Below are 24,567 nucleotides of genomic sequence, written 5' to 3'. Positions count from 1 at the left end.
GGAGTCTTTCAATTACGAGTTTGATAAGGACATAGATCCACTTGTGCAAAGGTTATGCATATTAACTCTATTGTACATAAACTTTGGAGAGGGAGTCATGCGTATTACTGTTTATGTTTTGATCTTGATAGAACTGCTTTGTATGTATCCACTTGTTGGGATTGCTCATGCAGTGAGATGTCAAACTCGCCGTTGGTTGTTAGTTGTTCGAATTTTGAACGAGATTTGCTTCTCCCACCATTTCCATCAATTTTGCCTCAATCATCACAATCATTGAACAACGACGACCTCCATAACATGCAAGTCTTTATCGATTTTACTTTTTTTTGTTTTATATAGTCTGTAAGAGCTAATAAATCTCCTTTTGTTTTGTTAGTTTTGTTCCATGATTGATTGTTTTTGCACTAGCTACAATTCGTTTTTTTATTATTGCAAGTTTTCTCGTAAAAAAAAAAGATAATAGAAAAATAATCATATATGCATTGCGTCTGATGCACCAGAATGCACGTGCGCAAAAAAGGCAAAAAACCTCGTACGTCAACAAAGGCAACCTGCACGCCACGCAAACAGCATGCACCACAGATAGCGCAATACCTTGTAGATAGCACCGTATCAGGCTGTCAGCCTTCACTAAATGTCTAGAATCGAGATGCATGTCTAATCAACTAATCCTTAAATATGTGATTTCAAATTATATGACTTTCATCGTGAAACTAAAATGGTTGCATACAAAAGCTTAATCTCAAGTAGTACAATATACATATAAACCTGTCAAGTTTAAAGACAAAATTATAACCCCAACTTACAGCAATGCACGATTGGAGCATCTAATTAAGTACTATTTACAGAACTAAGGTCAGGACTTGTCATGCGGAAGCCCCAAACAAACATAAATACTATCGGCAGCTGAAGTGCAGATCAAACCTAGCTCAAGCATAAGCTTTGAGAATCTTCAAATAGATGTGATAGCTTCCCAACAAGTTATTGGCCCTGATTAAGTGCTCCACGTGCTTGATGACCCCCTACTCATTATAATGAACAAATGAATCAATGTATCTAACAGATACCATTGAGGAAAAGTATACTACTAAAAAGGTAATTAATTGTCTTCTTGATCTCTGCAAAAAGTAGATGAAAATTTGTTCCAGTGACTGATGTCTCTGCCCAGATTTCAAACCCCAATTCCCCACAGGAAAAGTAAGCAAAGCCACGATGCGAGAAAATACTGAGCCTTACCCTTGTACATGGGTATGTGGGGGGTGCCTGGGACGCCAAGTGGGTACACTCGAGGAGTAGGCACAAATGGACCAGAGCCTGAATGAGGATCAACTCCATAGTGTGGACCACTGGATGTAAGCATAGTTCCATGTTTGCAAAATGGGTTGTACAGTCTGGGTGATATCAGGTGCATGTCCGAAAGGATGAGCCACAGGCTGAGGATAGGGAGCATGTCCGAAAGGATGAGCCACAGGCTGCGGAGAAAGTGCCTTATCCAGAGGGACTACTTGGTAACGGACTGATGGTGAACATTCTCCATTCGAGGATGCTTTTCTACTTGTATGGGCATTGCTACAGAAGCAGCAAAGGAACTTGCACTGCGTTTCTTCATCTTCATTAGTTTAGAAGCAGGACCAGCAGTCCTCTGTTCTTTCTCCATTTCCAATTCCTTAATGCGTGATATAAGGGGAGCCGGTGAGTATTTTGACTCAAGCTCACAATATGTAATGCATCGGATTACTTCTTTGAGGTTGGCTAATTCGAAGGATTCAGCTCGTATCTGCAACAAAAGCCAGAAGTATACACGATCATCAATTTTCCAGCTCCGTACACAAAAGAGATACCTCAAACATACAAACACTAAGTCAAGCAGGTAATTGAGCAATAATCTTCAAGTCAAGGAGAGAACGAAGTAATTGAAAGACGGTTATAGGAACAAGGCACTGAAAATACTTGTACATGATTCATCATCAAATCTCCAAAAACATATATATTTTTTTTGATTAGGAAAGATAATTGGTCCGAAGACCAACCCCTGCTAGGCTACTAGCCTGCTAAACACACCAGCTTAGGGGATAGGTACAAGGCTAAACAACCCATAAATAAATGCCCCAACATATTCTGGGATTAGGATTTGAACCCTGGGCAATGCCCTGGAATGACTAAATGGAAAAGCATATGGCAACAGAGAAACTAAAAAATTAATTATTTTAACTATACATACAAGAACGAAATTTTAATTCTTTAATTGCAAGACAATGCTTGGTTAATGGAGTATTACAAGTCGAATAACGAATATTAATGTAAAATCATGAAACAAAAGGGGGTCGCAAGCAGATTTGCAAAATATGCAAGAACTAGATTGCTAGTTGCTTCAAAGCATAACAATCTAAGTAAACAAAGGAATCATAGAAGGAACCCGAGCATTTTGTTTACCAGGTGACAACATATCTTTCATGACTGCAATTAAGAATTCGAATCTACCCTAGTCTTGCATGACTTTCATCGATCATAAGAGGTTCTTCTTCAAAGCTTCACCAATAACATGGTGTGTCCCGAAAGTAAAAAGCAGGTACAATCGCGTATTAGTTACCTAGTTTTTTAAACTACTCCCACGTGCAGCTGTGTACCACTACACCATGTACCATTTTACAATATTGTACTTTGCAGGGAGGTTTAAAAGGAAATTACTTCACAATTCAAAGCCGTAGTTAGAAGATGAAAAATAACATATTAAATGAATTGAACCACGCTTACAAATATAATGAAGCATTTGCATTTGTGCTTCCAAAGGCTGCACGAATAAGACAGGACGAGGAAACATACAAGCCACTTCAAAATGTTATGCTTGTATCTCTTTGCAGTAGAGTCTATGTAAAGGTGCAAACGAGCTGATATGTTTGTAAACAAAGCTCTGTCAAAGCTCGTTTATTAAGTTAATAAATAAGGTTGAACAAAAATCTAAAACTCCTTAACTAAATGAGCCAAGCTCGAACAGCTCCATGTTTGACTCGATAATGTTCGCTCACAACTCGTTGAACTTAAATTTGAAACATTTACTCGACCATGCATAACTTGTTCAAACTCGAAAATTAATCATAAATTTTGAAATTAACTCAAGTACCTTTGCATATCTTTCACAAGAAAGCAATCTTTAAAAAATGACTTATTTGTAAAATAATGTAAGATTACAAAATTAGAAATTATTTTTTATTCTATAAAATGAGTGACAAAAAAAAATCACTTTGATTAAATGAATTGATAAAGTCTGGAAGATATCTTCATTTTATAAGGTAACTCAAGACCCAATCATTAAATGAAGCTCGATTTAGCTCATTCAAGTTAGATTGGGGAACTCAAAATGGCGTCAAAACAAGGATGCATTCATGCATCGTATCGTATCGCACGTGTCGTAAAGATTTGAAATCTACCGAACCGATATTACCCGCATCGTAAAGGTGTAAAAAAAAACGCATTTTAGGCGGGTTTTAGGGATATTTCATGGTTTAAGCCGATATTCAACGGTAAGACAACCGCATCATCCTCGTTCCCACATCACCGTGACCGTTACCGCAACCGTGACCGAAATCGTATTTACGAACTATACTCAAAATACACAATAGTGACTCGCAAGTCACGAACAAACCAAAGGCTTAATAGGGCGAACTCGAACAAGAATTTTTGAAAGCTCGAGCAAGCTCAATCACCAATAATTCTAATCAAGCTTTGCTCTATCAGGCTAAAAGTTGGCTCAGCTCATTTGTAGCGCCTAACAACCCGTTTGGTTACAGGTCGTGAATGTTGGCAATAGTAATGCATTATAGAATAAATAAGTAAAGGAAATCTCATGAAATTATCCATGGTAATGCTACTTTATCCCAAAATATCCATTTTGTTTCGAAAATCTCGTTACTATCCATTACCACTAGGAAAGGTTGTAATGGGAGGAAATGAAAATTCATAAAGGAAAACCTATGTTTTCTAATGAAGTTTCATTACCATGATTATTAACATGAAAACTTCTTTACAAATTTACACTAAAATATATTACCATTACCACCATCTGTGACCACTAACCAAACAAGCAGTAAGTGTGTTCTATAACAGGGAATGAAAGAGTTTTGCTACAAAATTACCTTTGACATAAAAGTTCCATCCTGGAATCTCTCGTCCACTCTTTTCTTCAAAACCTCCAAGTGAGCTACTAGCAGAGGCACTGGCGGGAAATTATATTCCAGCCTGAATATAAAAATGTATTTGATTGCCCGAAGCCACTCCTTTCTTTCAATAAGAGATCTGATGTGACCTGCTCAATGTGAAAAGAAATAAGAAAAACAGAGAGTTAGAAAATTTAAATATAGCCGTGGCTCATATGCCAAAATGAAAAAAAGACGAGCACTAAACTTGTATATCTATATGATATTCAGAGCCAAGTGATGAAAGAAACATTCTCAAAGACTGGGTAGCTAAGTAAGGCGTAATTCAGTGGTATATATAGTTTTCGCAAGACGGGTGCACTTAGAAAAAAAAAATCCATAAAGGCCTGCACAATCCATCACCACAAATATTACAAAAAGAAGTATACATATGAAGCCCTATAATGATAGATATAAGCACAAACTCCAAGCTTAATAGACTTATAACAAATGTGTCATCCATTATTCCAAGTTCTCTATTGAAAAAGACAAGAAAGGTGATTAGAGTAAGAAAAAAGGATATAGATAACATTTATGACACAAAAAAGAAAAGCAATATACAACATCACTCAAATTAAAACAATATTGAACAAAATGCAAATGCAACGTTTTCTTCAAGCAAAGAGGTTAACTAGCAAACAAGCATTAGTCTGAACCTCTTCGATCATATGTTGATGTTTCTAAAGCCTCACTCATTATAAAAGGGTTAGTAAAAGCATTAGTTTTTCCATCCCATATCCCTTCATCAACACAAATATGGTAATACATAGTAGACCTAGCCATTGCACTTTGATGTCCTCCAGCACAAAAAAGCATCTTATGACTAAGGTCTAAAAGATTAAACATTCCCTACTTATTTCTTCCATATGGTAAATATTCTAATTTCTCCATTATGGAAATTCTATGAATCCTTGAAAGTTGTATATCCATGGATTAAGCTTTCTTTTCCAATGATGCCCTCCGTTTAACAAGCTTAGCATGTTTCTCACCCTGGATTCGAATCATAAGAAATTTTCTTCTCTTAACACCAGCTAAAACATATAAACAGACTCCACTTACTTCCAACATCTTGGGAGTCTTGTTCGCTTGTTTTGCCAAATTTACATTGGATTCGAGTAACTAAGCTGTTGCAAATACCTTTACACTCCATATATGAAAAATGTCCTACTTCTAAACAAGAAAAAGTAGTTATACAGAATCAACTCTAACTAAAAAAATTTGTCACAAGAATAAGCTCAAACTCCGGAAGTCATATATAGGATAAGAAGCAACATTACTTCTCACAATGACTCCTCTAGTCACTACTCACTACTCACTACTTAGTACTCAATTGATCATTACAATCAGTAGTCAATGGCTTTCACAGCCTAGAAAACCGAGAAACATACATGCATTCTAGGTGGAGGGGGGGGGGGGGATAGGCCTACAAATTGAAAACCTAACATTACAACTTTTTTGACCCACTGAACTCCAATTTCCATTCCATGAGTAATAATATATCATGTATTTCCCCTGTGTTAAATAGTTGTACCCAAAGGAAATAATACGTATAAAAGGTAGTTGTATGTAGGTATGATTAACTTATTAAACAAGTCACTTGTGAGGAATAGAAGTTGGAGTTAAGTGTGTCAATTAGTTGGATTCTACCCAATGTTTATGATTAGGGACATAATGCGCTTTTGACATACATAATAATCTTTCCCTTCCACAAAATTATCATGAAAGACAAAATTCAAGAGTATGCTGCTTTTGCATGTGCAAACATTTAAATGTAAACCACATGATACTCCAACTCATTTTAAGCAGATTATGTAGGGGGAAACTCCAGTAATCCAACAAGGGTGTAATGAACCGACCTGATGAGATGGGCACTCTTGGTATTGCATAATGAATTAGTTATAATAGTAGCTTGCGGAATTAGTTAAAGAGCTAGTGTGGAAAGAAATGCTTTAAATAGAGGACATCAAGGAGAGGGATATTATGTTGAAAATTGACAAGTGAAGTGAGCTTTGAAGAGTTAATATGGGAGAGAATCAAGCCTCTCGAAACCTTAAATATCACTTACAATTGCTGTGATTCCAATTCATTAGTCAAATCTTCTTCCTTCTTCCTTAATTTCGGCCATTAAAGATGCTTATGTTATGCTAATTCATAGCAAAAGGTTCATTAGTACTCACAAACTATCCTAGAATAGTATAAACACTTTCCTTTTCCCTTTGTCCTAGATTAATTTGAATACTTGCATCTTAAGCATGATCACACTTTTATTATAGTGGTTTTCTAGTACCCCTTTATCCCAAAAGTAAAAATCACATGGGCACTCTACTCTATCTTTTTCAAGAACAGAATGCTACAACTAGCAATCACCTAATAATCTGTAATGAACTGACATTGCTATGCCAAATTAGAGAGGACAGAGTTATCTTTCTCTTTCCAATTGAGTTCATTCAATTAACTATAACTTAATTCTTTAACTTCCTATTAAAATGCAATGCACTACAGTCCCCTTCAAGGGCTGCCTACTTCTCTAGTTCACTGCTTCATTCAGCCACTCAAATTTTTGATATTCCCTTTTATTTCTCATCAAACGAATGACATCTTATTCTAGAAATCCTAGCATATTAAGAACTAAAAACTAATATTTGATTGAACGAAATGGAAATCACATAAATAAAAATAGATTGCCAAGTATTCGAGTGACTTGACACACTCCCAAAGCTAATCTAAATTGAATTGTCAAATATATTCTTCATACACTCTCGTAAGAGTAATTCCCCTATTTATATAACTACTTACTTACCCCCAAGCCAACCTAATTATATTGTAGTGTCCTTATTACCCCTCCCCTTAAACCAATATATTACTATACCGTCCTGCCAACACTAATTAGTGGATTGAATAGGTTGGAAAAGTAAGATATATTTGGTGGGAAAGGTTGGACGGTTCTTTTAAAAGATGAACTTGATTTAGTCATGGGTTCGTTGAGGTAATTGAGTTTAATAGTGGATTGAATGGGTTGGGTCATGAGATGAGTAGGGTAGTTGGTTTTAAAAGATTGGGAAACAAATGGGGCATAGAGTTATGGAACTCGATCCTAGGCCTTCTCTTATCACAATAAGGGAGGAAAAAACATAGAAAAGTGGTGCCCATTTCAGTTGAGCCCATTTTGGGCTTTAAGTCCAGGACATTGAGATAAAAGTAATGAGACAACATAAAATATCGTAATACTTTGGTTTAAGAAGAGGAGTAATATGTACAATGTAATTAGGTTGGCTTTGGAGTAAGTAAGTAGCTCTATAAATAGAGGGAATTAGTGTTATGAAAGGGTATGAAGAATATATTTGAGAATTCAATGTAGTGATTAGCTTTGGGAGTGTGTCCAAGTCGAATACTTGGCAATCTATCTATATTATGTGATTTCCATTTCTATCAATCAAATATTAGTTTTTAGTTCTTAACCGTCCTCTTTAATCTATCATAGCGATGTCAGTTCATTACATAATCCTCCCTTTAAGGCTCTTGAAAATTCATAAAAGTACAAACGTACATGGCAGACCCTATAGGTTATATTTCCGGTGTAAGTTTTGAAGCAATATTAATGTCATACTTGGAAAACCATGTTGTATTCCTGGCAGTTAGTTGTAGAGTTAGTTGTTATAATAGCAAGTCTGTCAAGGAAATGGATGGTCATACCTGGAATCTTCTTCGAAAGTCCCAACACACGACATATATTAAAATGCTCCTCGGGCCACAAAATGTCATACCCACAATATAAATTATCAAAAAGTGGAAGAAGCTCATCTCCATTGTAAAGACTTGCTAACTTGAATGTAGCTAAGAACAGGAGAAACCCAAAAGTATCTCTAGTTGAGAGATTCCCCTTCAGCTTAGCCTTCAATAAAGCAGCAAGATTTTTTGCTTTAATTTCCACCTCATGTGTAATTGTTGGTGATAATTTCATCAACTGCCTCAACATAAAAAGGCAACTCGTTTTATTAACCTGGGTTTGATATTTGTTTGGGAGCATTTGGTGGAAGGTTTGAAAGACGTCAAGAACAAGCTTTCCAGGATCAGGTGCACATCTAAGAGTATCCAATATCTTCTCATATAATATACCTTGCTCCTTCACATGCATATTGAGATATAATCTCAGGCCATCTGCATCCATATTTTTGCACAATGAATGAATATCAAAGCCATTTTTCGGTGAGGAAGAATCCACAGCACATACTACTTGAGCACTATCTGAATCAGGAAGCTCCGAACTCACTTGTGTCAAATTGATGTTCACTAAACATGTGAAACATGAAACAGCAAAATAAAAAAGAACAGTCAGTGACAGCACTAGGAGGTCCTAAAAGTAAGATGGACATTTAGCACATATCTTAACTAAGTTAGATTGCAGATTACAATATTCACCAACTGATAAATTATAAATCAAAAGAGACAAAGGGTGTGGCTCCAAACATGACAATGGTGATAGGGAGACATTCATTAGATTATTCATGATAGGTAGAAACATGTTATATAAACTCAAAACAATAGGAACAACCAATTTACCAAACATCACATTCACCCACAATCATAACACGAACGAGGTTGTAAAATATAAACTCAACATTCTCCAACAATTTTTTTCCACAAACTCCCAAGTCCCAGGAGCCCAACATAGATCATATAATTGCAATTTGCAGCAAGAAAGGTACTTTCACAATGCTGAAGAAGAAATATCAATGAAGCAACTTTCTTTCGAAAAGCAATAAAAGTTAGGAAACTGAACTGGTTCTCTTTGGCAATGTATTTTATCTAGAAAAGCTCACCGATTTGCTTCTCTGTAAATGCTGGTGCTTGACAACGAGAAAGTATGCGACGCTCATCACTTGTCTTCTCTAAAAACTCTTCAAGTTCCACACTTTGACATCGTTCATCCAATTCATTCTCTCTCAACTTTAGCCTCTTGGTAAGCGCTGTGCACTCTTTCGTCTCCCTTGCTTCTAAACGCTCATTAATTTCTTTCTCCTTCAATTCTGTCTGTTTGTAAGGCTCATCAAGTCGTTTCTCTTTCCATTGTAGACCCTCGTTCACTTGCTTATCCTTCAATTCCACTGCTCGATTATGTTCACTAACTTCTTTCTCTTTCAACTCCATCAATTTACGATGATCACCAGCTTGTTTTTCTTTCAATCCCAGCATTTCAGATCTTTCCTTTAAATGCTCCTTCCTCAACTTCAACACTTCGCACTGCTCATTCACCTGCCTCTCTTTCAACTCTAATGCCTTACTTCTCTCATTCAACTGCTCCGCTTTCATTTCCACTGCGTCGCTCTGCTTATTAACATCTTTCTCAGTAATCTCAAGCAATCTCCAACACAAATCGATCTCCTTCTCTTTCAACTCTACTCCCTTCAATCCCTCCTCAATTTCTTCCTCCCTCAATCCCAAACCCTCCTCTTTCGACACCAACGATTTTGTTTTCTCATTCATCTCCTTTTCCTTCAACTCAAGAACATTGTATAACTCATCAATTTGATTCTCTTTCAATTCCAACTCTTTCCTTTCCTCCTTCAATTTCGCCTTCTCCTCTGTCAATACTAAAAATTCATTATTCAATTCACCCTCTTTTGACTTCAATTCTTCAGAAAATTCATTCAATACTCTCTCTTTCACATCCAACTCCCTCTCTCTGACACCGAACGCCTCCTTGAGCCGGCTAACTTCCCTCTCTCTCTCCTCCACCGCCCTGAGCCGCTCCACAATTTTTTTCTCTTCAACATCCACAGCTTTAACTCGCTCGAAACCGGCTGAATGCCACTTCTCTCTCAGCTCGACCGCCTTGCTACGCTCGGCAAGTGCTCTTCTCTCCAACTCAAAACATTCACACAACTCCCTCATTTGCTTCTCTTTCATCTCAACTTTTTCATTTCTCTCGCTCAACGATTCCTCCACCAATTCCAACTTCTTCTGCCTCAACTCAACCTCCTTCTGCAAGTTCTTGAATGTTTTCCTAGTTACGTTGATTTCTCTCTCCTTTGACTCGACTTCCTTGACTAGATTCTCCAGCGAATTGTGAACCGTTGCGAATGAATTCTGCAAAATCCGCCATTGTTCGCCCAGTGAGAGAATTGTGTAGGAGTGAGACTGGATATCTTTGAAGGTTTCGCCAAGTTTGTGCATTGAAACTTTAGCGACTCTTAGATCGTTTGAAGTTTGCTCGGTAATAGACATGGTTCATCGAAGTTAAACACAGTAATCAAAATCGAAACCCTAGAAATCGCGAAATTTTCCACTAGATAAACCCTAAAAATCTTCAAGAAACTTGTTGTGTAAAAGTTGAAAACTAGTACTGTGTTTCGCGATTCCCTTCAACAAAAAGAAACTTGTTGTGTAAAAGTTGAAAACGATCTTCAAGAAACTTGTTGTGTAAAAGTTGAAAACGATCTAAGAGTACTAGTTTTGTAAGAAGATAAATTGGCGCGAAGTCCTATAGGAATGTCGTAGTCTCATAGAGTTTAAAACTGCGGCTGAAAAAGTTGTCTTTCGTTTCTTTCTTTTTGTTGAAGGGAATCGGCCAATGAACAAGATTTTGTGTGCCCACATTCTTCAACCGTCTTGTACTTTGTTTTTGTTAATCAAAACTCAAAAGTATACTATATTATCATTATTTTTTATTTTTTTGAGATGAGATGAAGGCGTCCTGATCGGACCGGAACTTCGCACAAACTAAATTATTAGACCAAGTAATACTTGATAGTTGGTATATTATCACTAGTATATGAAAAATTGGTGTAGTAAATAGAGATCGTATTCTTTTTAACCTATTTTTATTTATTTAAATTTTTATTTGAATTCAATTAAACATAGAGGTTTGGTATAGTGGTAAAAATTATTTGAAGTCATGAGATTAAATCTCATCCCCCTCCTTTTAAGGATTGGCTCTTAGGGGTAAGGTTTCCGTTACCATCCCCCTCCCTCCAAGGAGTTAGTTCTTATTAAACGTTATATGGACTTGTTTGGTCTTATTTTCTGAGTGTAGCAAACCTCAATTTTGTTGAAATATATTTATCTGAACTCATTAATTCTTATTAATACTGATTAGATCTTGTTTAAACTTACTTTAGCTTATCTTAACTTAAAATTTTCTTATAAGGACTCCATCGATATATATTTGCTAAGCATTGACTTGAATTGCAAGTTTAGGTTCGACCAATTTGTTAAATTAATTGTTTCTTAATTTTAAGAATTTTAAAAAAATCATTTAATATATTGTCATTAAACAATAACCATTTTACCTTTATTACCTTTTCTTTTCGAAATTATTTTACCTTAACTACTTTTTTTTTTTTGACAAGTACCTTAACTACTTTAAAATACCAACAAGTATATAATGAGAGTTAGAGATGGGACCCAATTTCTATTTCCTTTTTTTTGATCCATATGAGCCACGAAGGCGGTACAAAGTACAAAGAAAGGGAGGGGGGATTCGAATCTGTGACCTATCGTTCACAGTACCTCAATCTTAACCATTAGGCCAAGACATCCTTGGTAATCTCTATTTCCTTTCTTTGCTCTTTGGGAACTTGTCAACCCATTCACTCTTAAACTGCTCATTCTTTATTAAAAAAAAAAAACAAAAAACTAACAATTGCAACTTAACACATCAAGCAGACATATTGGTGATCAAGACCAAATTCAGCGAAGTAGTCCGCAACCGTTAGGGGGTGTGTGGTTCACTAGTTTTAGGTATGAGGTATGGGTTTGGAATGAACAAAACCCATACCTAGTGTTTGTTTAACTTATTTCTAAATTTTAAACCCATACCTCAAACCCATAAGGTATGGGGTTTAGAAACCCATGGGGGAAGGTGGGTATGGCTCATACGGTCATACCTTACCTCTAGGTAAGGATGTCAATGGGGGGGGTCTGGGTCGGGTCCACTTGGACCCAGACCCAGACCCGTTTATTTTTCACAGACCAAGACCCCGTTGGGTCTAGATTTTTCAAACCCAGACCCAGACTCGCTGGGTCTAGCGGGTCCATGGGTCCTTACTGGGTCCTAATTAATTTTAAGTTTTCATCACATTTTTAAATATATGTAATTAAAAATTTTCCCCCTAATATATATAGTTTCTTGTATCCATGGTTAAAGAATTCTCTAAATAAAATTTTATGAATTAACTGATAAAAATTAAAATGTTACAAACTTATAAAGTTAATGTCTCTCATAAAATTTTAGAGTTTAGGTAAAAAAAAATTTCTAATATGTAAATGGGTCCGCGGGGCGGGCCTGGGTCTAGCATATGTGGACCCGGACCCAGACCCGACCCGCGCTCTCCGGGACCCGGACCCGACCCGGACCCATTGGGTCTAAAATTTCTAGACCCAGACCCTTATAAATGGGTCGGGTCTTGGCGGGTCTGGGTCGGGTCCATGACCCATTGCCATCCCTACCTCTAGGTATCAAATAAAAGAAGATTTTTCATTCCTAAATGAAACCAAACACAAGGTATTAAGTATCAAGTTCCGAACCCATACCACCTTAGTTTCATTCCTGATTCCATACCCATACCATTATATGAACCAAACGCCCCCTTAGAGGTATTTAGCTGTTTTTTTTCAACCATTACCCCCTTGTTTTTATTTATTCACTAGGTATACTTGCACTTTTCAAAATTTACCATATACTTCTCAACATTATGGTAACACATAAAAATATCCAACGGTTAATTCTGTTAGTCATTAACCCTAATTAACCTAACTAAACTTTAACCCTTAACTTTCAACCCTAACTCTAACCCCTAATTTCTAACCCTAACCCTAACCATAGCCAGCTAACCCTAACCCCACCACCACAAAACCGCGACCACCTCCCCCACCCCATCCCTACAACACCCATCCCTCCACTCCTGTCGATTTTCTCACCCCTCCCCCACCTCTACCAATTTTCGTACCCCTTCCCCCCACTCCCGCTAATTTCCACACCCCTCCACCCCACCCCAGTCGATTTTCGCACCCCTCCACCCTACCCTCTTCGATTTCCGTAGCTCCCACCCTCTTCAATTTCCACAGCTCCCACCCATCCCCTTCAGTTGTCGCAGCCCCTACCCCTAGATCTAGACAAAGTGACAAAAATACAATCAAAGCACCCCGACAAGGACTACAAAAATCGGCGGGGTGGGGGGAAGGGTGGGGGGCTGCAAGGATTAGGAGGGTTAGGTGGTGGTGGTGGTGGGTTAGGGTTAGGGACTAGAGGTTAGGGTTATTTAGGTAGGTTAATTAGAGTTAAGACTAACAAAGTTAACCGTCGATAAGGACATTTTGATGTATTATCATAATACTGAAGATACCTGTGAATAAATGAAAAACTCAAGGATACTTGGTGAAAAAATCGACGAAAAATTTGACACGCTCACTATATGTGAAGTTTCACCATCTCCTATGAATGTCGTTTTTGTCATGATCCATCCATGTTCGAAGAACAATAAACACGGTAGATGAAGATGCTTCTTGGGTTTAGATCCCTAGAAAAACAAAAATGAAAGAGAAAAGTTTTTACATGTTTTGCAATGTAGGGTAATTTATAAGGTGATTTTTTGTTTAATGACAATTTATTAATCAACTTTAATTTCCTAAGGCAAAGAAAATATTGAAATAATAAATTGGCAAGAATATTTCCTAAGATTTTAACTCTTGTCATCAAAATATTATTTAGCATACATATGTCAGATAATTTTCCGTTTCAATGATAGATAACGTTGATAGTACATTGAAACAAATGGATTTATCAATCAGAACTTTTTTTGGAAATTTAAATTTCATATATACACATGTTTTTTAGCTTGAGTGTGCTATAAACAGCAAAAAAAAGGTTAAATACATCAAAACATATTAAAAGACTAACCTATCCTTTGAGGGGTTATCAATGACAAATGACCCCCTTATATGGGGTTATATGACAAATGACCCCCTATAGGGGGAGTCATCTATGATAAATGACCCCATTCCCGCCATTCCTCTACCGCGTCAAACATATAATATAACCTGATACGAAAACTTTAGGCACCGGCTATAATATCTCAAAAATTTTAAACTTGCTTAAATTAAATAATAATAATTAATGGTTAATATTTTCCTCTAATCATAAGTTATGATCGAAATTTTGTTATTCTATGTTCAAGTAATGATAATTAGTTCGTTAAGTATATATATTATGTATGACAAAAGTTGCAATTAATAACAAGTTATGTAAGATTAAATAATTACATTAGTAAGAAAACAAAATAATAAACAAAACAATTACTTGAACTTTACAAAGTTGGGTCAAATTGGTGTTGTTAATAAAAAGGAAAAGAAAAAGAGAAAAGAAAAGAAAAGAAAAAGAAAAAGAAGAAATTGAAAAACAGAAACATCAGTAAGTTTTCCTTCTCCTTCGCTCCATCTCGGTTTTCTTCACACAAAAAAAAAACCACCCATAGATTTCTAACTCTAAGATGAATTGTTCTTGCACAATCAAACTCATTTTCAAATAAAATTCATTACTCAAACCAAATCCCCCAATAACCCATTTTATTCTACAATCCATCAAAAGTATAATAACGTAGTATTTCATAACATAGTATTTCATATTTATCTATAACTATAATATATCAACTAAAGAGTAATAGTAATTAAGTATAGTTTACTTGTTAAATTTGTATATAATAACATAGCAGACACTTATGTATAGAGTTCGGATTTCAAGAATTAAAGTGTTATATTACGAAGTTCATAATTACAAATTATTAAGCCCGATTCATGAACCATAATATTGATGACCACTTTTTTAATTTATAAAATGACGAATATGTTTAAAGGGACCCTATGACTAATAGAATGAAGTTTTGAATTAAAGGTTAAAAAAATTATGACGTTTTGAAATTATAAAATACGAAATGGTTATAGTAAGACGTCATCTATAATCACAAATAATGAATTACGACTTAGACGCTAAGTTGTTAAATGGAAAGGGCACCTACGACTTTATTCAACCACCAAAGACGTTAATATATAAAAATCCTACACACCTCCTAAAATGGACACATGATGGAAATGGATCAATAAACTCATAATTCCGAGTAAAATATTAATAAGTCTTTTATTAATCCCTGAATTGATTAGATTAAAAAGGAAGAGATATTACAAGCCTCCCCCCTACAATCAAGGTTGTTAAGCAGGATTCCAGGTAACGTCTACTGCTAACACCCGCACTCCCCTTCCAACTACGTTTTATGGTGATTTTATATAATGTTTATGCTATGTTTTATGTGGTGTGCGGGATATGAAACGTTTGGCTTTGCAAATGATTTGATGACGTTATGAAATGACTTTACTATGATTTTTAAAAAATTACTCAAAAGAAACGAAACATGATAAATGAAAGTGAAAGATGGTGAATGGCAGTACTATGTTCTCTGGGCTGTGTATGTGTCATTCTGTATTTGTGGCACGCCACCTTCTGATGGGGGACAACGTCCTCGGTGGCACCCTCATTATGGCATTATATGTCACCTTCTGATGGGGGACAACGTCCTCGGTGGCACCCTCATAATGGCATTATATGTCACCTACTTCTGATGGGGGACAACGTCCTCGGTGGCTCCGTCTGGCATTATATGCCACCTTCTTATAGGGGATGAATATCCTCGGTGGCTTTGCCTTTTGTTACGGTCTCTTGCATTATATGCTACCTTCTGATGGGGGATGAATATCCTTGGTGGCTTTGCCTTCTGTTACGATATCTGGCATTATATGCCACCTTCTGATGGGGGATGAATATCTTCGGTGGCTTTGCCTTCTGTTATAATCTATGGCATTATATGCCATCTTCCGATGGGAGATTTATGTCCTCAGTGGCTATGTCTTCTGTTGTACTCGCCAAGTAACCAAAGAAAGTTTTCTGATAATGAAATGTGATAATGGAGATTATATGAATGAAAACGACTTCTAAATTCCTGATTCGAAGTGTATGTTTATGAAATAGTTTTACTATATTCTCTTCTCCCGTTTGCAAATAAAATGAATTGAAATGAATTACTTGTTAGAGTATTATGTTACTGAGCTTCGGCTCATGACGTTTTGTTTCTCTGTTTTAGGTATGCATACGAAGATGGGATGACGACTATGACTGTTATGTAATTCAAGTTTATGATCACTAAATTACGTAACATTAGCGATGCTTAAGCTATCTATATATATTTCTAAAATTACTAAAACATTTATAGAGGTTTAGTTATATGAAAGAAAGTTGCCTTGTACTTTTCCGGGCAGAGAGTACGGCAGTAACGCACCGACTAAGCTAGGAAGGTCTTCTGCTGCTAATCTTTGAAATTAATTAACCTAATAGTGATGCTTAGAAGTCGGGCGTTACACCGGCTATTATGTTAGGGAGGATGCAATAGACCCATTTTAGAATTTTTCACAGCCCTAACGCATCCAACTTTATAAATAAATGTGACACGTTGGCTTGTGTGCACGAGTACTTATGGTAATGTATTTTGCCGCATTCATGCATCCCTGCATACGAGATTTCTTTTTTTTTAAAAAAAAAAATTAAAATTAACCATGATTAAGTTAGGCATAATTTTAGATATTGTATTTAGCTTTTTTTTTTTAGCTGTGTATAGCAATTTTGTTTTAGCTTATTTGACGAAGTAGTTACAAAAACACAAAAAGTTGCAAATGACCAGAAGTTCATATATATCAAATTGACTTTAGTAATGAGCCTGTCTAACCCGAACATAATAATTCCTGAACAAGACGAGCTTATACAAAGTTTTGATCTCAATAAATAGCTTGAACTCAATTCAACATTTCAACTAGACCAAATAAATAAGCTTAAATATGAATAAGGTACTACTCAACTCGGTTCTTTTACAATTTACACCCCTTTACACAATTACACCCCCCAGGCCCCAACCCATTGGTCTCATTGTAATAGGAATATTGCAATGTGTTGCTGCCTTAGTCTTTCACCGAAAAATAGCTAGTAGTACTTACTACTTGGCGTATAAAATAAGAGATACAAACACATGATTTAACAGCCGCGTAAAATGATGGCCAGCAACTGCAAACTTACACATGAACACATGATAAGCTTGGATCACGATCGGCACCAAAACAATAAGATCGCTACTTCCTACCAGCCAAACTGCTGGGAATTTTTATGATTATCTTTGGACGAGCACCTACCTTAGGACGCTTTGCTGGTTTTGGGGACTCTATGGAGGTTGAAGTGTTTTTCTTTCCAATCTCAACATATGATTGATCAACGACAGGAAGAGCATTTCCCTTATTTTCCGAGTTTGGAAGATCCTTCTTTCCTGTCCATAAGCTTTCATTATTCGTCTTCCCTTCCCTCGCTCCATCTAGCTGTTTTAGGCGCGATTCCAGTGGAGCAGGAGAAAAACTGGAGTCAAGTTTGAAGTTGGAAATGCATTTAAGTATGGTTTTGAGGGCAGATATTTCCATGTCGACAGCATCTTTCTGCAGCAAGTATTATAAAACCACAAGATAATAAATCAGAAAAGCTAATGAATGGGAATCCGGAAGCAATTGGAAGGTGCACAGAGAATGAAACCTTTCAAACGCTATATTTTGTAATATATGAAAATTTGAATTTTACTTGTATAAGAAAGCAATCAAAGAAACAAGATTTAGAAAGAGAAACCTGAGCTTCATCACTTCCTTTCTTGACCATCGTCTGCACTCTTTTCTTGATGCAAGCCATATGGGCATTCAGTAAAGAAGCTGGTGGAAAAGCATCCTCCATCTTAAATGCACATACATACACAACTGCTCGAAGCTGCTCCTCTCTCGTAATAAGAGATTGGATAAGACCTGTTCAAGTAATACTTAATGTTATGTAACTATACACATTCATGTGATATTAAAGAAATTGAAGCAATCAACACTAGTATCTGTACTCTCTGAGAGATGAGATTTATCACAACACAGAAGTGCAAGAGGAGTTTAGCATACCTGGAATTTTCTTCTTCAATCCCAATATTCGGCACAAATATGAGTCTTGCTCAGGCCAAAGAACCTCACTATCAGTATAAAAGGTGCCAAGGAGTGAAAGAAGTTCATCTGAATCATAGGACTGTGCTGCCTTGAATGAGGCTAGAAACAGGAGAAAGACATAAATCTCCAAAGGGCTACTACCCCTCTTAGTGAAAGAGCTTTTCCACACGACACTGAATTTTCCTGCGTCTTCTTTTACATGTGGTGTAATATGAGCCCTTAATTTTATCAACCTTGTTAACAAAACTAAGCAACTACTTGAAAACACTTGTCCTGACACATTGTCCGAGTCCAGCAACTTGTGAAAACTTCGAATCACATCAAGAACAAACTTTGCTGGATCCAGTGATAGCTGAAGAGAATCATATACATTCTTAAGCAATGTATCTGTTTCCTTGTAATTCTTGAAATATTCAATTAAGTAAGATCTCATGCCTTTAGGGTCCATATTTCTGCAGAACAATTGAACCTCATTGCAAACCTCTGGCACAGGTTCTCTACTTTTCATTTGTCGAGGAGCGGTAAACTCTAAGCAATCAATTATTGAACATAAGCATTAGAAAGAACATCCAAGGAGGAAAGAGATAGAGACCATATCTAAAGGTTATCAGAAACTCGAGACAAAAGGAGCTGAAAAACACAAGCACTTTAGAAAAGCTAAGAATCCAAATTCATCAAAGTTCATCATGTGAGAGTTTGTAGGATACATGAACATAACTCATCTTAATCAAAAGCAAAGCAAAGCAAAATGTGTCGAACTCAGAAGTCTAAACTCCAGTTAAGTGATACTAGTTCAACAACAATATCAACAAATGACAAACACATGTTTTTATGTAATCAATGTCTGTTGCAATGTCATTACTCTCTTTTCGAAGAATGGGTGAGATAGATAGGAGGCTAAAACACAAACCATCGAATTAAAAAATTATCAGAGACACATCATTAACATCAGCAGTAAGCAACTGAACACCCCAAAAAACAGCATCCTTCAAACAATTAATAACAATACAAAAGATGTAAAATTTATGTAATTTGACAGAATAAAAAGCATCACCACCTCTATTTTGATTGTCATTCAGCTCCTGTGATCTTAGAACCTTGCTCCACTCTTTCTCCTTTAACTCTAAAATCTGGCTTCGCTCATCGATTTCCTTTGATTTCAACTCTAAACACTGGCTTCGCTCATCGATTTGCTTTGATTTTAACTCTAAACACTGGCTTCGCTCATCAATTTGCTTTGACTTCAACTCCACAGCTTCTCTTTGATCATCCAATTGTTGTTCTCTGCAATCTAAACACTGGCTTCGCTCATCGATTTGCTTTGACTTCAACTCCACAGCTTCTCTTTGGTCATTCAATTGTTGTTCTCTGCAATCTAAACACTGGCTTCGCTCATTGATTTGCTTCGACTTCAACTCCACAGCCTCTCTTTGATCATTCAATTGTTGTTCTCTGCAATCCAATGCACTACGCCGTTCATCAATCTGCTTCTCACTCACCTCCACCGCTTCTAAACGCTCATTAATTGCTTCCTCCTTCACCTTCATCTCCTCCATAAGCTTCCCTCTCATATCCATTATTTCACCATATTTTATCTTCGCTTCCAAATCAAAAGCTTTAACTTTCTCCTTCAATTCTTCCTCTTTTCTCTCCACTTCTTTAACCCTCTCACTCACACATTTCTCCCCCAATGCAACCTCTTCCTGCAATTTCTCAACTCTTTTCTCACCCTCAATGATCACTTTCTCCTTCGATTCGAGTTCCTTCACTCGATCTCCCACCGATATCTCCACCTTCCTCCACTCCCTCAACTCCTTCTCCTTCAATTCCACTTCCTCATCTTTCACCTTCAACTTCCTACATTGCTCATCCAAGCACTTCTTCTGCAATGTCAACTGTCGACGACTCTCAATCAATTCCTCCTTCTTCAATTCTAGAGAATTTCGAAGCGCCACGAAACCCTCATTCACTTCCTTCTGCTTCAATTCCAACGCTTCGCCACGCTCATCGATTTCTCTCTCCTTCAATTTCAACCTCTCTTCATGTTCCTTCATCTCCTTCTCCCTCAATTCAAACCCTAAATTGATCTTACATCGATCATCGAACTCCTTCTCTTTCATCTCCAACTCTCTGTTACGCTCACAAATCCCCCTTTCTCTAACCTCTATCACTCCTTCTCTCTCGATTACACCTTTCTCTCTCTTCTCCACCTCTTTAACTCTCTCGATCATCAATTTCTCCCCGAAATCCAATTTTTTTTTACTCAACTCAATCTCCTCCTGCAAAACTTCAACTCTCCTTACAACATCACTAAGTTCTCTCTCCTTCGACTGTAATTCCTTCTCACGACTCGCCATTGAAGCTTCGACAACGGCGAAGGAACTCTGCCAGCTTTTCCATTGTTTGGAGAGAGAGAGGATCGAGACTGCATTTGACTGGAAATTCTCAAATGCTTCGCCGAGTTTGCTCATAACTGACGTTGTGACCTCCGTGTCGATTGAAGTTGAAGTTGAAGTTGTTGGTTTCTCCTCCATTGATGAAAATTTTGGTGGAATTTTACAGAAATGAAACCCTAGGAGAGAGAATGATCAAGAAGAAGGCATGATGAAGAAAAAGCGGGAAACACCTTGGAAAATGGAATGCAGAAACGCAGTGTTTAAAACTAACCAATGTCCAATGGTATCGGAAGGAAGAGTATTACTCGGAGTCTCGGGTCAAGTAAGAATTAAGATATTGTCTTTACTAATCCTAGATTATCCAGTTCCACTTCCACAGTTCCACTTCCACTTCTTATTCTACTCCATGTGTGCGTAAGTCCTTGGCTATATTTGGAAAAATATTTTAAGTACGTTAAATGATAAGAGGTGCTAAAAAAATGTAGATATTAAAATGTTTAATAGTGTTCGGGAAATACTTCAAATAAAATTTTAGTTGGTTAAAATTGTGAAAAATGAGGGTTTTTAGAAATGTCACATCTACTCAACTATCGTGGTTTTGTCATACTACCTCCGTTCTTTTTTAGTTGCAACGTTTGACAAATTGCACAATTCATGCTCTCTTATTTGACCACATTTATTGATTTATATGTTAAACAAAATATAGTCATGTGGGGTCTTGTTTAAAAGCTTTCATAATATCAAATTTTTATAATTTTTACTTACATACAATTAGAGATAAAACGATTTGAAATTGTACATTGGCAAGCGTGAAAGTCAAAATGTTGCAACTAAATAAAAACAGAGGTAGTATTACAATTGTATTTATTTCATTTTGATATGTAGTTTTTAGTTTCTACTTCTATTGTAGATGTCGTGTGACTTTGAATCAATGAATTAATGTTAATTTTAAAAAATGATTAAATATAGTTTTAACTTTTTTAAATTAAATGATTGGAATTTTGAATAAACTTTTTAAAATGTTGACAACAACTAATTTGGCCAAATACGAATAAATTAAACTAATCAATTACCTTATTAGTTTCAACACCTTATGAATTTCAACTGTTAACACTAGTCATATACGCACGCGATGCGTATGTCAACAATCTTATGTAGCTATATGTACGAATGAACATGTTTTTTTAATCTATAATTATTTTGGTAGTGGTGTATATTATTGAGGTCCTTTGTAAATGTTATTATCTTTTTAAATTAAAGGTGATCGATTTTTAACTGTTCAATATTGTAATTGAAAATCTTGGTCATGATTTACTAATTCTTTGTCAGCGATTATAGTATAGTTCTTTAACAGTTATAAATGTTAATAAACCATATTGTTTGAACCTTGCAAATATGAAGTATTATTGTGTTGTCAGGAAATATCACTAATTATTTTTTATTAAAGATTATAATTAAATTTGTAAATTGATTGTGTCAATCTCTTATTCCAATTTTGACATATTTCATATGGCAAGTTGCATTTATTCTCATTTTTAATTTTTTATAAGAAAAACATTGATTTTGAATTATTAGAGGGTAATCTAGTCATTTTAAAGGAGAACACCAAACCTCCTCCCTTGACTTATATAATAGAGATTAACCATATCAGTTTCATTTAGCTTTTTAGTTATAACTCCTTTTCAACAGTATTTTACCAAATATACCCTATTGACACATTTATTTTAATAAATCCATATAAAAAGTAGGGAGTTTAAGACAAATAAAAAAGTGAGGGCCATGTTTTTTTTTGTGTGTGCAAATGAGGTACGAACCAACAAAAGGAAAAAAAGCAAAGAAAACTCAAACACAACAAATCAAACTTATGAAGGTACAAGGTGTGGGAAATTGGGAATGCCACTCCTCTCACATTCTCCTCCGAAAGTGGGGTCATGTGATATGATAGAGATAAATAGACGATAATTATCAAATAAGAAATGTCGCAGTTAATATAAAATTTTCAAATAAGAAAAATATTGCAATTTAAAGAGTTTTTTTTTTTAGCCAGAAAGAAAACTAGGGTGGGATCCAAGAGACAGGCCACCCTAAAGCATCCTTACGGATGATAGTGGAAAACAGAGCATTATGAGACTCAAACCAATAACAGAGATTAGCAACAGAGTGGCCCCGATTCGCCATCCAATCAGCTGTCATATTAGCTTCACGGAACACATGATGAATTTTATAAGACTCAAACTTACCCAAATCTTTCTCAGAATCAATAATAAGAGCTTCGATTGACCACGAAATTTTCCAAATTCGTTTAATAGCCTGAATAAGAGACATAAGATCTCCTTCAATAATAATATTCTTTACTCCTAAAAAAAGAGCACCTCGAATCCCTTCCCCAAGCCCCCAGGCTTCAGCCACAAGCACAGAATAATGCTGCGCAATTTGACTAGCTCCACTAAGAAGAAGGTTGCCCAAAGAATCTCTAATAACAAAGCCATACGTTGTGCGCCCATCAATAGTCTTGGAGCCATCAAAGTTAAGTTTAACATAATTAGCTGGAGGCAGAACCCAACTTATATTAGTCCTTATAGGCCTCTTACTGGCGATCTTTTGGGAGACAGGAGAGGAGGCAAAACCCAAATTCAACCCTTGATTAGCCTGTTCCCAATTCTGAATAAACGTTTTAATCATACTACCTAGAGCCCCTGCAGAAATCGAATGTTGACGAAAAATAATATTATTTCGGGCATACCAGATAAACCACCAGACAATGGCAATAAATCTAATATCCTTCAAAGAAGCTACTCGCTTTAAGTTACAAACATACTCTATAAAGCAGGAGGAACTACCCATCCTAGGAAGAGATGGATGTATGGAGAGATCTGAAGCATGTTCAAAGACAACTTGTCCATAAGGGCAAGAAATGAACAAATGATGAGCATCTTCCGCATGATAATTACAAAACACACACTCTAAAGGCAGAAACACATGACTAAGCTCTAATCTCTTTTTTGTGGGAAGCCCATTCTGGCAGATTTTCCAAAGAAAAAATTTAATCTTAGGAGGGATATCTGCTGACCAAATCCAATCATACCCCACTCGGCTATAGCTCCCAGATTTGATACCTTGTAAAAGGCGAGCACCAGACTGAACAGAATATTCACCATCCGCTGTTAAACCCCAGATAATCTTATCTTCTACCCCATTTGAAGGGAGAAAAATACTACCAATATCATTAACAACAGTCATAGGAACAAATTGACTTAGAAGCTCATAGTTCCAATTGCCCGAGTCGGAAATAAAAAAACTCACTTTAAGATGCTCAAAATTTGGACGCGGCAAACATCGCTCGCTAATTGGCGACTCATAAACCCAATTATCATCCCAAAAAGAAATAGACTTCCCATCCCCCACTATCCACCTTAGACCCCTCCTAAACGGGGCCCTCAAAGCCATAAGTTTACGCCATTGCCAAGAAACATTAGTCTTAGGCTGGTAGGAAAACAGACTTTCTCGTTTTAAATACTTCTGTGTAACCAACCTTACCCACAAATTTTTCGGCATCCTAAGCAATTTCCAAAGTAACTTTAGTTGCAGAGCTTGATTATATATCTTTTCTTTTCTTAATCCTAACCCACCCAGCTTTTTGGGAAGACAAACCTTATCCCACCCTATCAAATTAGGAGCTTTTGACTCAGGTTCCTTATTCCAAAGGAAATTCCTATAAGACTTATCCAAAGAAGAAAGAATATGAGGTGGTAAAGAAAAACTCTGCATCTGATAGCTAGCTTTTGAAGCTAGATTAGATTGTATTAATACAATTCTACCTGCCCGCGAAAGAGAATTAGCTCGCCATTTAGATAATTGGGCGGACACCCGTTCCTGAATCAACGAAAAGGAAGAATTTGTCACTTTTCCACTTACTATAGGAC

General features: G+C 36.4%; 1 protein-coding gene across 1 annotated transcript; it reads right to left on the bottom strand.

The window, feature by feature from the left end:
• Positions 1–656: 656 nt before the first annotated feature.
• On the bottom strand, positions 657–21,001 carry LOC104891021 (uncharacterized). Its single transcript, XM_010676658.4, has 8 exons — positions 19,306–21,001; positions 18,207–18,776; positions 17,896–18,065; positions 17,359–17,711; positions 9,014–10,419; positions 7,887–8,483; positions 4,134–4,303; positions 657–1,777 (listed from the first exon to the last, which is right to left on the bottom strand). The coding sequence occupies exons 1-8, from the start codon at positions 20,780–20,782 to the stop codon at positions 1,502–1,504; spliced, it is 5,019 nt and encodes a 1,672-aa protein (XP_010674960.3). The 5' UTR covers positions 20,783–21,001; the 3' UTR covers positions 657–1,501.
• Between the last annotated feature and the right edge of the window lie 3,566 nt (positions 21,002–24,567).

This window comes from Beta vulgaris, chromosome 4 (assembly GCF_026745355.1).
Source record: "Beta vulgaris subsp. vulgaris cultivar EL10 chromosome 4, EL10.2, whole genome shotgun sequence".
Taxonomy (NCBI): domain Eukaryota; kingdom Viridiplantae; phylum Streptophyta; class Magnoliopsida; order Caryophyllales; family Amaranthaceae; genus Beta; species Beta vulgaris.
Note: the sequence above shows the minus strand (reverse complement) of the source record. Positions and strands in the feature narration are given on the sequence as shown.